Source organism: Lampetra fluviatilis, chromosome 41 (genome assembly GCF_964198595.1).
Source record: "Lampetra fluviatilis chromosome 41, kcLamFluv1.1, whole genome shotgun sequence".
In the NCBI taxonomy this organism is placed as follows: domain Eukaryota; kingdom Metazoa; phylum Chordata; class Hyperoartia; order Petromyzontiformes; family Petromyzontidae; genus Lampetra; species Lampetra fluviatilis.
The window spans coordinates 3233115-3247375 of NC_136315.1; the positions used below are offsets into that span (position 1 = coordinate 3233115).

General features: G+C 53.0%; 1 protein-coding gene across 2 annotated transcripts in view; it reads left to right on the forward strand.

Moving 5' to 3' along the window:
* Nucleotides 1-95: 95 nt before the first annotated feature.
* The window catches only part of USO1 (USO1 vesicle transport factor), a 31026-nt gene continuing 16860 nt past the window's right edge, over nucleotides 96-14261 (forward strand). The window contains exons 1-13 of one of the 2 annotated variants that reach the window (XM_078875329.1): nucleotides 96-270; nucleotides 2865-2951; nucleotides 4314-4378; nucleotides 5356-5432; nucleotides 5606-5617; nucleotides 8029-8150; nucleotides 9509-9611; nucleotides 10025-10080; nucleotides 10638-10758; nucleotides 11318-11496; nucleotides 12914-13054; nucleotides 13207-13295; nucleotides 13894-14048. In XM_078875329.1, the coding sequence (XP_078731455.1) occupies nucleotides 205-270; nucleotides 2865-2951; nucleotides 4314-4378; nucleotides 5356-5432; nucleotides 5606-5617; nucleotides 8029-8150; nucleotides 9509-9611; nucleotides 10025-10080; nucleotides 10638-10758; nucleotides 11318-11496; nucleotides 12914-13054; nucleotides 13207-13295; nucleotides 13894-14048 (1273 nt within the window). In that variant the 5' untranslated portion in view covers nucleotides 96-204. The remainder of the gene's footprint in view (nucleotides 271-2864; nucleotides 2952-4313; nucleotides 4379-5355; nucleotides 5433-5605; nucleotides 5618-8028; nucleotides 8151-9508; nucleotides 9612-10024; nucleotides 10081-10637; nucleotides 10759-11317; nucleotides 11497-12913; nucleotides 13055-13206; nucleotides 13296-13893; nucleotides 14049-14261) is intronic. The other variant, XM_078875330.1, reaches the window with a different exon arrangement.

Consider the following 14261-nt stretch of genomic DNA (forward strand, 5'->3'; position numbering starts at 1 on the left):
CCCCCCCTTCACCACCCCCCCTTCATCTGAAAATAAAGCCACGCCTCTTTGTGACGTCACACGAGTAGGCGTCGCCTAACGACGTTACGCCCACCCCGCCCACTACTCCAGTGAGTGACGTCACGCGGCCTGCGGGGAGTAGGAAGGCCGCGCGTTCGCCGTGCCGCTCGCTGCATCTCCCTCGTCCCCCTTCCCCGCGCCGCCATGAATTTCCTCCGCGGTGTCATGGGCGGCCAGGCCGCGGGGCCGCAGCCCACGGGCGCCGAGACGGTGAGAGGCGGCCGCGCGCAACGGGCTCACACGGGGTGGGAGGGTGGGACGGGGCGAGGCCGTGTGGTGCTAGCGGCCTCTGCCCGCGCGGGGCGCGCTGAACCCGCGGAATGAGCAGGAGAAGCCGCTGCTCGAGTGAAGGCCGCGGCCTCGGATGTTGACGTGTCAGACCCCCGTCGTAGGGAGCCGCGCCCCGGCCACTTCTCGAGGTCCCCGTGCCCCGGGGTCCCCTCTCCCCTGGCTCACGACGCACAGAGCTCTGCTGTCCTGGCTCGCCTTCGCTGCATTGCCCTCTCTGGGTCTCTCTTACCCTGTTTTCCCTTTCCTGGTCGATGTTTCCCCTTGGTCTCGCCTGCGTCTTCTCCTTCACTGCATTCACCTTCCTGGTCGTCCTCGCCCTGGTTGAACTCGCCCCCCAGGTCCTCGTTAAACTTGACAGCACTTTTACTCGTCTCGCTTCCCTTGGTTGGACTCCCACGTCCCACGTCTGACATTCCGTGGATTTCCCTTAATCTACATTTTCTTGGTTGCACCTCCTACTCTCTGGGTCCCGATTGGTTTCAAAACCCTTCCTTGGTATTCCAACTCTTGGTTTCCCATTTTCCTTCGTCTCCTCCAAATGAATTCTTTCCAGCTTTCCCCTAACACTGGTTGGACTGCATCCCCCCCCCTCCCGCACTGGTCCCTGGACCCTGAGCGCTTATGTGGCGCCCCGGAGTTTGTGACACGTCATTCGTGCGGACGCGTTTCAGAGTTAACTCCGAGCGCCCGCGACAACTTAATCCTTCCTCGCCTGGCTGCCGTTCCGCGTCAGTGTCCGATTGTAATCGGGTTCTTTCTCACGCGCATCGACGATGCATATGCACGAGAGACACAAAGCCTCGCCTTGCATACAGTTCTTATGGCTACGCGCCGTGAATACCGCCTCTTAGCAGATGCACGGTGGAGTCGTGGCCCAGTGGTTAGTGCACTCTGCTATGAACCCGCTGACCCGAGTTAAGAGTCCATGCCGTGGCTTAAATCGATGGCGAGCGATGGTCTGAACCGGTCATACTCCCAACATCTACCCACCTCCCCCCGCAATCTTCACCAGCCCGCACGTACCAAATTGGTGAAGTATGGTCGAGCAACTCCCATAGCGGACAACAGTGGATTCACAAAATGCTGTTTTGTATTTATATATTAAACAGATGCAAGCATGGTAGCCACAATTAAACACATAACATCACCACATTCATCTTCACCAGATTCGTTATTAACACGACCACATAACAGAAAACATCCCTGACATTTCTGTCAACGGAGAAAGGTCAGAACGAGTACAGTACCTTGTATTTGAATATTGCACTGTATACTGCTATGTTAAGCCAAGTGATTTATCATAAGCAAAACATCATTCATCTGCAGAGTCTGGAGGTCCTTCGAAGTAGGATTGTTAAATTTGGGGGTTTTTTTAGTTACCAGTAACCGGTTGAACAAAAAACGTAGCGGTTTGCCGCACTTGAGAAATGTCTAGAACAATAAACATAACACGTGTTGACCTTCTCAACTTTGAATGGAAGGATACTACCGAAGTGTAATGGTTAGTGCACTGGACTTGCAATCTAGGAGGTGGTGTTCACCCTAGGAGGTCGACTCTAGCCTCGCCACACCACACACGGGAAGGGCTTCGTGAAATCGACGTGCTGTGCATGCCGTATTGAAATTTCTACAAGTGTTACCTACCGAGTGGACGTTTCTGTGCCGAGAGATATTTGACAGTTGTATATTTTCGGTCAGGTTGCGCGGCATTAATGCTGTGTTTCTTTTTCATTTGCGAGAGACCCGCTGTGTCCGTCGCATTCCTGTGATGCACAACGCAGTCTGTTCTAGTTTTGGTTCTTGGTAAATAGCTGCCATTCACACAGTATCGGTGGCCGTGCTAGACCGATTATAATAAATACGTTCCGCGTTCCGAGCGGTATTTGTGCATCTTATTTGCAGCAAAGAAAACACTACTTGAATGTTGTTGTTTGATTAACAAAAAATGTGATCTCAACTGCAGGGACAAAGTACAAGGGCTGTAGTCCAGACTTTTCACTTCTATTTGGCAAATGACGCAATCCTGCATGGTAAAAAACGCAGCAGATTTGCGGACTGGAGATGTGAAGGCAGGCTGAGCAAACAGTGCAGATACCTTTGGTGAATAAATAAAATAGAGTAAGCAGACAATATGCTTCACTCAGCATATCTGTCCCTCCACATCAAAATTAAAATATGTCTTACTCATCCTATCAGCCGCATTGCTTTGTGATGGTGCACACATTCAGCTGCCTTGGTTCAACACAAGCAAAAGTCTGGGCTGGTTTTGATATTCAGTGTCTCATGCACTGAGTGGGGCCATGAACCAACCTGGTAAACTGCCAGATTATTATATACGCAAGGACCTCTGTTAGATATGGATCCTAGGTTGATAAAAAAGAAAATATGTAACACAAATTAACCACACTGACGCTAATGATAACCCAGATTCAGGCAAGGTGGATCAAGGTGACCCAGGTGAGGGACCTGTTGGTGCTGAGCCCTGTGTGTGTCTGCGTGTGTGCGGGGAGCAGGTGCAGAAGTTGTGTGACCGCGTCGCGTCCTCCACACTGATCGAGGACCGGAGGGGTGCCGTGAGGGCTCTCAAATCGCTCTCCAAGGTTAGGAGAGCACTCCTCCATTGAACAAGCACATGGGATTGATTTCCATGTGTATTGTATACACACACACTTACAACGTATATACTGAATGCATCACAGCAATGCTAATAGTAATCAGTCACATTGTATCATATGTGGAAGATTCACCCCAAGGTGCCTTTATAACAACCTTAATTTAGTAGCTGGAATGGATGACATGAAACTATTACCATATTTTCAGGATTATGAGATGCTCTGGAAAGTAAGGCACATCCCACACTTAGTGCCAGTATCAATAAGTTGATATGAATTTGGCCACACACACAGTAACACTCACGCCTACCGGATTATAATATGCATCCTCAACTCTTCCTTTAAACTACAGGTGGAGAAAATGTGTCTTCATAATCTAGACATTACGGCAATCATGCAGCATTCAGTAATTTACCACGCTTGCTACTCCTCAATCCTCACGATAGAGGGCATCGCATGTCACCATAGCACACTTAAATGCGTGTCATGCTGCGGTCATTTTTAATATGCCTTACCAAAGAGCCATGGTCTGACAGACAGCCTTAACTTAAAATCAGACAAAGAAAGACGTGCCCCAATTTGTGCCGTCCGTTATTTTTGCAGCAATGTCGGCGCTAATTTGAGGCGTGCTTTGTCCCCCGGCGCGAGCCACATGGCTCAACAGAGACTACCAGGAGAATCCAGCTTCCAGATCATCGTGGTTGGGGTTATAGAGGGTAATGAGCTGCATGAGATGAGTTCCCTGTGAAGACCCCCGAGTGTCGCCTTGCATCAGGCTTGCCGTTCTCAGCTGATTCGTAGCAGAACTAATGAGCCGTTGTGTTCAATTAGATATCACCATCATCCTTTGTACTCTTTGTGTCCTTCCCAGCAGCGTTTAAATCGACGACTACATTGCGCTATGTGCCGTGCATCTAGAAACGCAATGTCTCTCCCAAGCGTGCTTTTCAGCCTGATTGTTGACATCATGTATGCTCGCCGGGATGTTTGCTATTATAAGCTCTGTAAAAAGAGATGGGCTTAATTAGTGTCCCAGACTGCAGCCGACATCACGCTGGCCTTGTGTGTATGTGTGTGCTCTGCTCTCCTGCTCACGACAAATAAAAGTGACGAATATCTGTTCTGGGCTTCCTCTTGTTTGACTCAACCTTAAATGAGTACCTGGTGCTGTGTGTAAATATCAGCACTGGGGAGACAAAGGCGGCCGGCGTGGTGCTAGCCACCCACCCTCTCGTGTGCCATGCCTGCCTGAATAGGCGCTCGCGAACAGCATTTTCCCAACTGCTAAGGCTATATGGCGGACATTTGATATTGTTTAATCCCTGAACTTAACGGTTTTGCTCATTGTAGAAATATCGCATGGAGGTCGGCACGCAAGGCATGGAACACCTTCTGCACGTCCTGCAGACCGACCGGTACGCACACACCCCTGTGCGTCGCTGCTCTGCTCACCAGGAGCCTGGCTGCACAGCTGCACACGTGCATTTGCATCACGATGCAAAGATAGGGACGTACGTTTCCTATGCGAGGTTCCAGCCCAGTGCCCGGACACTCCACTCCTGTCTTTCCACGTGTCTATCACTCACGCCAGCTGCACATCCTCATCCAAACACACGAGTGGATTGTTTTTTTTTTACTTTCCACAGTTACTGAGCGCAGCAGCCAGCAACAAACGGCACTGTAGAATTCTTACAGAAGATTAGATTTGACATGTTCCTTGATTTGGGCAAGGTTATTTTCTAAGAGCTCTGGAAAAGAGACGGTCTGGAGGGAATTCCAAAGTGGAGCAGGGCGAGGGAAGAATCGGAAAGAGAAGTGAGGTGACCTGCAGCGTGGTGAGTGGACAAGGGAATAGATGGGTGAGCAACTGATTGAGTGGGTAACTGAATGAATTGGTGGGTGAGTGGGTGAGGGAGTGAATGAGTGTGTTGGTGGGTGAGTGTGTTGCTGTGACCTCCGGTGCAGGGATTTAACACAAAGGGTTGTGAATGAGAGTAAATCGTGTCCGGTAGAGAGTCCTCAACGCGGGCGGGGAGGGGTCGATGAAGACGTGGCCATGGGATGCTGGGCCGGATTAGGTGCCCACATGGCCTAGAGTAAAACATCCCCAGCGCAGGGTTTCACCTTCACCTTTCGAACTGAGAGGCGAGGGCAAATGAACCACGTGGTGTCTCGGGCCACTGTGCCGTTTGTACGTTCGCACGAGCAATCAGTGCTCTCGTTACTCGCATTCCACTTTAAACAGTGGCCGGTTCCTGATTTTAGGAACTGGTTCCCAATACGCTTAATGGTTAACGGGATATCATTTTGCAAAGTCTGGTTTTTGACGATGACCTTACAGACGCCGCTGCCAATGGTCTCTCTTACTAACCACGCGTCTCTCGTCACTCAGGTCCGACGCAGAGATCACGGCCTTCGCGCTGGACACGCTGTGCAACATCGTCTCGAACGACGTGGGCGAGGAAGAAGGTAATTCGCGTTCACAGCGTCGCTGTCCCCCATGCCTTTTCACCGTTACTGCTGCCGCTGCTGCCGTCGTCATTGAGTTGCGGGGAGCGGCGTGCGAAGCCGGCTGACGGTGGCTCGTGTGTTCCGTTCACGCTCTCTTCTCTGTGTCCCCCCTTGCGTTCGCCGGACGTCAGAGGACGCAGAAGGTAAACGACGCGACGTCACGCCCGCTTGTGGGAGGAGGCTTGCCTGCATGCCGCACTAACACACGTGGTGTTGCTGCGTTCCCCCGCGATACTTGGGAATGCCTCTAACTCTTTATCGGCTGCGCACACGCGGGACCTTAACGGATGGATTCACCGCTCTGTTTAACCTCTCGGATGGCTTCGTTTTGGGATAAATTTCACTTTAGCACGCAGAACGGCGCTTTCGCCCACGACGTTGATAACACCGCACACATGGTGCTGCTGTGGTGTAATGGCTTTTCACGCTGGTCGCCGTTTTGATTCCCACCAGCGCGGCGGTCAAAACAACAGGGGCAAGTTTCTTAAATCGTATCCGCCTCTGTCCACCCAGTGGCATGCATGGGCACACCGCAGCAGGTCAATGAGCAGGTTACTGGCCAGGGTGGAAGAGTAGGCCAAAGTACCTTCTGGAAGGGCTATCTAGAACCCCTTTTGCGTGAGCAAGCAATTGCAGGGCTGCACCTTTACCTTGCATTTTGAACGTAATTGACAAAGGTAACGGGCATTGTTGTCACAATCCTGCCTAAAATTCTACGTATATTTTGTCATCGTAATGCATCGGAGGAAGAGGTTGGTGGGGGGCTTTGTTGGGTGGTGGTGTTGTGACTCGAGTGCTGCCGGGGGATTGCGTGTGGTGCGGTGGTCTGCATGCCGTGCGCGAATCACTGCTTGTCGCCGCTGGGCGGTGTGAGGGTGCCGTGTACGAGAGGTGGTGCGACCCAACGTGCAGGTCGGCTCTTATCTGGTAGTTGCAACGAAGGTTATAGACGCTCGTTAGAAAGTGGAGTCGGCCAAACGTCCTGATGTAGGATCACAGAGCTTGGGGAATTTGTTTTGGCAGCGCCAGTTGTGGCTGCGGTTTTCCCGCGCACGCCTCCGTGCGATGGCTGCGCGCGTCACGAGTTTGTTCGTCAGGTGCTTTGTTCCTGCAGTGTGCACGAATGGCACTCTGTAAGAATAAAACGTTACGTTATTATTGTTAGAAATATCACTCTCCGGGTTATAAGATGCTCCAGACAGTGAGACGCACCCCACACTGATGCCTGGTGTCAATATAGTTACACAAACCAAGTCACGAAGACAAAGACCCCCTGTATAGCCTTAATGGACTGTTGGATCAAGTGCTGTTAGCGAGCACCTATGAAGGCCGCCACGGCACACGAGGGGGTTGGTGACCAGCACCACACTCGATCGCCTTTGTCTCCCGAGTGACGATAATCACACACCCCACCAGGTACTCATTTGAGGCTGAGTTGACCTAGTGGAGGCCCAGGATAGGTTCAGATAATCGTCGCAAGCTGGAATCGAACTCGGTTCCCGTGTACGTAGCACGGTGTGCGCTCTAACCACTACGCCACCGCTCCCCACAAACCTAGTGACACACACACAGTGACACACTGTGACACACATGCAGCTACTGGATTTTAAAACAAACTCGCCCTCCCCCCAAAATCTTATCTTAAAATACAGGGGGAAAAGGTGTGCGTTATTATTATCGTGAGGTTGTCGTCAAACATTAAACAATAAACAACAAAACAAACAAGCACGAACAATTGAAGCAATAAATGAACAACAATATGAACAATAACGAACGATACAATCAACTACAATACAAACAACATGAACCATTGAAACATTACAAACACAACAATAGAAACGATACAATAAACAATATAAACAAAGCACTTGGCTTTCATGTAGTAGTCTTCGTGCAGAGTACATCAAGCCGCTTTACAGTAAATAAATAACAAAATCACGTGGTCAAATAATAAATTACAAAACAAATACGGCCGCTTGCCTTACATGTGATAGCATATACAATACGGTACTATAGTCTGCACTGTGGCGTTTCCGCAGAGGGGGAATGGCAGCTGCCGTGGGCCACTTGCAGGGTGAACAAGTTTGACACTGGGACGTTGAACAGTCACGTTCCGACCACTGATGAGCCCAGGTGCACACCTCCGAGATAAGAGCTGCCCTTGCACGTGTGGGCGTTGTCTGTCGCGTCTGGGCTTAACATCTCACCGAGGTGGTGAAATGTTAACTACCTTGTCTGGTATGCTGGAGGTCATGGGTTCGATCCCGACCCTACCGCCTGTATATTTGGAGTTTTGCATGTCTCTCTCACCGTGGTCACATGGATTTTTCACCGGTTCCTCCGGGTTTTCCCTCCACCTTTAGAATCAATGTGCGTTTTAGAGTATTGAGCTATCATTTGTGGCCAGTTCACTTTTCAAAAACAGCTCTTTAGCTCAGTGGGCCTTACGTGGTAGATAAAAAATAGTTTAATAGTTTAATGGTGCGAGGTCATAACATTCGCTTGTCCCATGCGGTTGTCACCGCGACACACACCGTGACCTCCCCCTCCGCAGAGGAACAGCACCACCAGCAGCAGCAGCAGAAGACGGCCCCAGAGGAGGACCTGGGCGCCCAGTTCACCGACGTCATCATCCAGAAGCAGGAGAACGTGTCGCTGCTGCTCTCTTTCCTCGAGGTATCCCGAGTCCCGACCCCGTCGAACGTACATGCGCACGAACGAGCGACACGCTCTCTGCGATGTCACTGCATTGACTCCCCCCTCCCCCCCACCCCGTATGTACATGTTTATGTTGAACTTCTTTTGCACCGTAAGTAGCCAACCGTGCTCATCGGAGACGCGCGGGAAGGATAACAAAATATAATACAGCTATTGGATTCTCTTCTTGGTTCTTTCGGTAAAGTCACGTAGAAGGGAAATAATAAAATAATAAAAATAAAACATAATAAAATAATTCTCACGACGTTTCGGCCACAACGCCAGCAGCCGTCCTCAGGTGAAGAACAGGTCTGTCGGGAAGACAGCGTGCAACAGACCTGTTCTTCACCTGAGGACGGCTGCTTGCGTTGTGGCCGAAACGTCGTGAGAATTATTTTATTATGTTTTATTTTTATTATTTCCCTTCTACGTGACTTTACCGAAAGAACCAAGAAGATGAATCCCTGCAGTCACGAAAGCTTTAAATCGAAATGTATTGGATTCTCGTGATGTCACTCCATGGTACCGCTCTGATGCAATGTTGCACCACCACCACCATGTCACAGCACGTGATTTCACTCCATGTGATGTCTGCACGACAATGTCACTCGATCGAATGTGGTCAACGTTCGTAGTCGCGTCCCTTTTCAGCTGGCGACTGGGCGGGAGGCCGTGTGTGTGTGATCGTGTGTGGTGGGGTGCGGTAGTGTAGCAGTTAGCGCGCTGCACTATGAACCCGGCGACCCGGGTTCGATTCCCGCTCACGGCCAATAACAGTGACGATTATCTGAACCGGTCCTGGGCCTCCCCTAGGTCGACTCAGCCTGAAATGAGTACCTGGTGCGGTGTGTAAACATCGCCACTGGGGAGACAGTCGGCCGGGCGTGGTGCTGGCCACCCACCCCCTCGTGTACCGTTCCAGCCTTCATAGGTTCTCGCTAACAGCACTTGCCCCTACAGTCTGTTTAGGCTATACGGGGGCACTTGCTTGCTTGCGCGCTTACGACCGTGCAAATATTTCGGTCGTTTTTTAACCCACTTCCCGTGATCCAATCGAGCTGACATTTTGCACACAGACTCGTTGTGCGTGACAATTTATTTTCGTGAAAAAAAAATTCTAAAATTTTCCACTTTTTAGGAAATTTTTTTTAAAATATTTTATTTTAAATACCAATGTCATAAAAATGAAACTCTTACTCAAGAAAAACAGAAATGAATAATAAAATAAAACCAATGCCACGCATATAAAGGATTTATAGTGAAAAACTTTGTTTTTACGGGTTAATTTTTTCGTTATTGAGTGTGTGTGTTAATGTATGTGTGTGTTTCGCCCGCAGGAGTTTGAGTTCCACGTGCGATGGGCGGCTGTGAAGCTGCTCACGGTACTCCTGAAGAACCGAGGACCGGCCGTGCACCAGATCATCCTCGTCACGCCCACAGGTCAGCCTCCACCGATCCTCATCCCCACCCTGCCCTGTTCCAGCTTGACCCATCTTTACCCTGACCTGTTCTAGCCTGACTCACCCTGACCCCAACCCATCCTTACTCGAGCTCTTAGTCCCACCCAGTCCTCTCCCACAACCACCTTCCTCGCTAAACTCACTCCTTCAATCACCCACCCACTCTGGCAAATGAGACTCATCCTTGCCTCTTTGAGTTCCCGGCTGGGCGCGTGTGGCAGCATGGGCCAGCCGTCGCGCGGAAACACGGGGCGGTGGGGGGGGGTGGTGTTTGCCGACGGACGCGGTCGACCTTCCGTGTCCCGTGTCGTCCCTTGTGGGCGCCCCCCCCCCACTGTTGTTGACGTAGCTGCCCTCACTGGCCCCTTTGTCCCCTTCCCGCCACCCCCGCAGGAGTGTCGCGCATGATGGACCTGCTGGTGGACACCAGGGAGGTGATCCGAAATGACGTGAGTGGCGTCGGGGTCGGGGGGGACGTGGCGGGTTGACACAGCACGGTGTGGTGTGAGGGGCAGAGGGATCACACAACACGCTGCTGCTATTGTGTGGGGGGCAGCAGAGGGAACACAGCATGCTGCTGCTATTGTGTGGGGGGCAGCAGAGGGAACACAGCACGCTGCTGCTGTTGTGTGGGGGGCAGCAGAGGGAACAAACAGCATGCTGCTGCTATTGTATGGGGGGCAGAGGGAACACAGCACGCTGCTGCTATTGTGTGGGGGGCAGCAGAGGGAACACACAACACGCTGCTGCTATTGTGTGGGGGGCAGCAGAGGGAACACAGCACGCTGCTGCTATTGTGTGGGGGGCAGAGGGAAGGCCGCACGCTGCTGCTATTGTGTGGGGGGGGCAGCAGAGGGAACACACAACACGCTGCTGCTATTGTGTGGGGGGCAGCAGAGGGAACACACAGCACGCTGCTGCTGTGCATGGGAGCCACGGTGGCGTGGGGAGCCGTGCGAGTCGCCGCTCACGCGAACGAACGTGTGCCGTGTACCGCGGTGTGCAGGGGCTGCTCCTGCTGCAGCAGCTGACCAAGGGGAACGCGGCGATCCAGAAGATCGTGGCCTTCGAGAATGCCTTCGAGAGGCTGCTCGACATCGTCTCCGAGGAGGGGCACAGCGACGGAGGTAACCGCCGCCGTCACCGCCACTGCCGTTATGATGCTCCTCCCCGCGGGCACACTCGCACGTCGAGATGCATGGGGGGCGCGGGCGACGCAGTGACCTTGCTCAACGTCGAGAAACTTAATGACTCTGTCCCCCACTTCCTCCCCCCTTCCCCCCCCGCCTCCATCTCCCCCCTCCCCTATTCCACTCCTTCCCCAGGTTTCCCTCATTAGGTTGGTTATACTCCTGCTTCCCCAGTTTTCCCCCCCTCCCCCCTCCATTTAAATTGTCATCCTCTCCACCAATATCATGTCCCCACTTGGCTGTAGCAGCTGGCTCGGGTTGTCTTACCTTTGACCCCCCCCCCCCCCTTTTATATGGTTCAGTTGCGCTGGGACTCTCCTCCGTAAATTGTGACGCCTGGCTGAGTGAACTGTGCGGCGCGCTGTACCGAGCTCTTGTTTTGTTCCAACAAAAAAAAAACGGTGTCCATCGCTGCTGCGACAAGTGCCGGTTTGTCGCTTGCTCCACCGGCGTTTTCGCGCCTGTGAGAGTGCCGTGGTTTGTGCGGGATCGGCAGGGATCGTGGTGGAGGACTGCCTGCTGCTCCTGCAGAACCTACTCAAGAACAACAACTCCAACCAGAACTTCTTCAAGGAGGGCTCCTACGTGCAGCGCATGAAACCCTGGTTCGAGGTGACCGAGGAGAGCGCTGGCTGGTCGGCGCAGAAGGTCACCAACCTGCACCTCATGCTGCAGGTCGGCGCCAGCGGTGGGCACGCACGTGGCCGCCCGGAAGGCCGTTTTGAATCGCCGGGAGCAAATACAAGAATTCCTCGTTTTTAACACGCTCGATGCGTTCCTGAAAGTTGGCGCGCAAAGCAAAACCGCGTTTAAGCGAGCGATATACCGAGTTACTGAATCCCGTTAGCGCTTTAAAATCGGCCTAAAGTCGGTCATCCCACGGCGGTACAAAGAACTGATACGAGGGTTTTTCGCCGAGTACTGTATCACTCCACGTGCTGTATCGTTAAGCGTACTGTATCATACTGCCCAGCCACGTGGCTAAAGAAAGTAGTTCGTCGTCAACCGTTCGGAAACCACGTTATCACAGTGCGTGCTCCGCGAACAAAGTGTTCATTCGTTAAAGTCATGTGACTTTAACGAATGAACCAAAGATTATGAATCCTTGCAGTCACGAAAACTTCAAATCTAGAATTAATTGCGTCTCGTTTTACCCAGGAAAGCCTCGCCCCGCGTCTCAAAAACTCTATTCCAGTAGGGTGCCTGCCACCGGTACGGCTCTTGCATGAATGCCTCGGCAAATGCATCGCGTCTAAAACGTTCGAAGGGCACCCCCAGCGGCAGCTCTCCCTGTGCAGCACAAGGATCTCTCGGCACCGGCCTGCGTGTGGGCATTTGCCTGCTGCCAGGAGGGGGGGCTATTTTACCCCAGGTATTTCAAATTGAGTCATTTATCTGTAGTGTGAGTTTTCATCAAATTACAGCGCCCCCTACTGCGACATACTTGGCAGCACCCTGCTCCCAAAAGGGTCTTGACGCCTAGTGAGGCTTTCCGGGGTGATCGAGCATAATAATAATAACAGTGGTAATAAGGCATTTTTTATGACGAATGTTGTGAGTGGGTTTATACGTGTGCTTGTGTACCATGCCGGCCTTCATTTTTTGGCTGTCCTTCCTCCCTGCGCCCAATCTCATTCTCGCCCCTTACCTCTGCTTGCCCCCTTTACTCTGGAACAAACTTCCTCTCCACATCCGACTCTCCCCCTCGCTCTCCTCTTTCCCCACCGCCCTCAGGTCCTATCGCTTTTCTCTACTCCGCCTTCTCCCTTCCTTTTCCGCCACCCCTACCAGCACCGCCTAACGCCCCTCCACCGCCGCAGACTCCACCCTCGTCACTACCCGATCCCCATCCCTTGTCTAGCCATTTTGTACTGGAGTCGGCAAGCATTGTCAAGCGCCTTGGTGAAAGGCGCTTTATAAATCCAAAATTTAATTAAATTGGTGCCCTCTAACAGCACCTGCCCCAACAGTCTGTTCAGACTATTCGGGGGATCTTTGTCTAACCGTGCGTGCACGGGTAACACTGCGCGTGTCTCCATGTGCCGCTACCGCCCCGCCATCCCCCCGCACCCCTCCCACCCGACGACCGCAGCTTGTGCGGACGCTGGTGTCTCCGGCGAATCCGGCAGGCGCCGTGGCGGCGTGCCAGAAGTCCATGTTCCTGTGCGGCCTCCTCCAGCAGCTGTGCGCCATCCTCATGGCCACCGGCGTCCCGGCGGACATACTCACCGAGGCAAGGGCCCCGGTGGCAACCTCCCCTCCCCATCGCACCGCGTCCCCGGCGCCCGTGTCTCGTGCCGTCACCCGCCGTTCCACGCGGACCGCTGCGGAGGACGCGTGCGCTGGCTGACGCGTGTGTCCCCGTGTTGCGCGCTGTCGTCTCAGACGATCAACACGGTGTCGGAGGTGATCCGAGGGTGCCAGACGAACCAGGAGTACTTTGCGGCGGTCAGCGCTCCCTCCACGCCGCCGAGGTGCGTGCCGCCCACCCCCACCTTGGTTCCCTCTCCCCACCCTACGTCCCCCCCCTGCCCCCTTGGTGTGTGTGTGGGGTATTTTATATGTTCGGGGGGGGGGGGGGGTCTGCGGTTGTTAACGGTGGTGCTTTGTTGTTGCGCTTGTGCATCATTTGTGGTTGATTGTGGCGTGTGCACGATTGGTTCTTGTGGTTTGTACCGTCGCAGTAGGTTCTGTCTATGGGACCTTCTTGCCAGTATCAAAGAATGAAAAATAAGAATAGGTTTTGCCCTTTCTGGTGTTAAAATGTTCAAACACCAAATAGATACCTTTTGCGAGGAATCAAGTCTGCATTAACCACACAAAGTACTTGGGGCAAAACAAACACTTGCGGTGTGCGATTGGTGGTTGTGATTGTTGTGAGCCGTGGTTGACCATGGTGGTCCGTGCATGCGTGCGTGCGATTGGTTGTTGTGGTTGTGGCGTGCGTGTGATGGGTTGTTGTCGTTTTGTACCGTCGCAGTAGGTTCTGGCGACGTGCGGTTGGTGGTTGTGATTGTTGTGGACGTGCGCCATGGTTGACCGAGCTGATGCGTGTGTGGGGGTGGCGTGCAGGCCGGCGCTGGTGGTGCTGCTCATGTCGATGGTGAATGAGCGTCAGCCATTTGTGCTGCGCTGCGCCGTGCTCTACTGCTTCCAGAGCTTCCTCTACCGCAACCCGGGGGGGCAGGGCCAGATCGTTGCCACGCTGCTCCCCTCCACCATCGACGGTGCCGCCCCACGCCCACCCCAACACGATGCGCACAGTCAATGCCAACCCCCACGCAATCCTCCTAACCGCTCATCCTTGCCGGTTTCACCAAAACCACCCTCATCTCACCAACCTCGCCCCCTATCTAACCAACCCTGCCCCCACACCGGCTGTTGAGGCATGCGCTGTTAGCGAGCATCTGTTAAGGCGGACATTGCGCAACGAAGGGGCG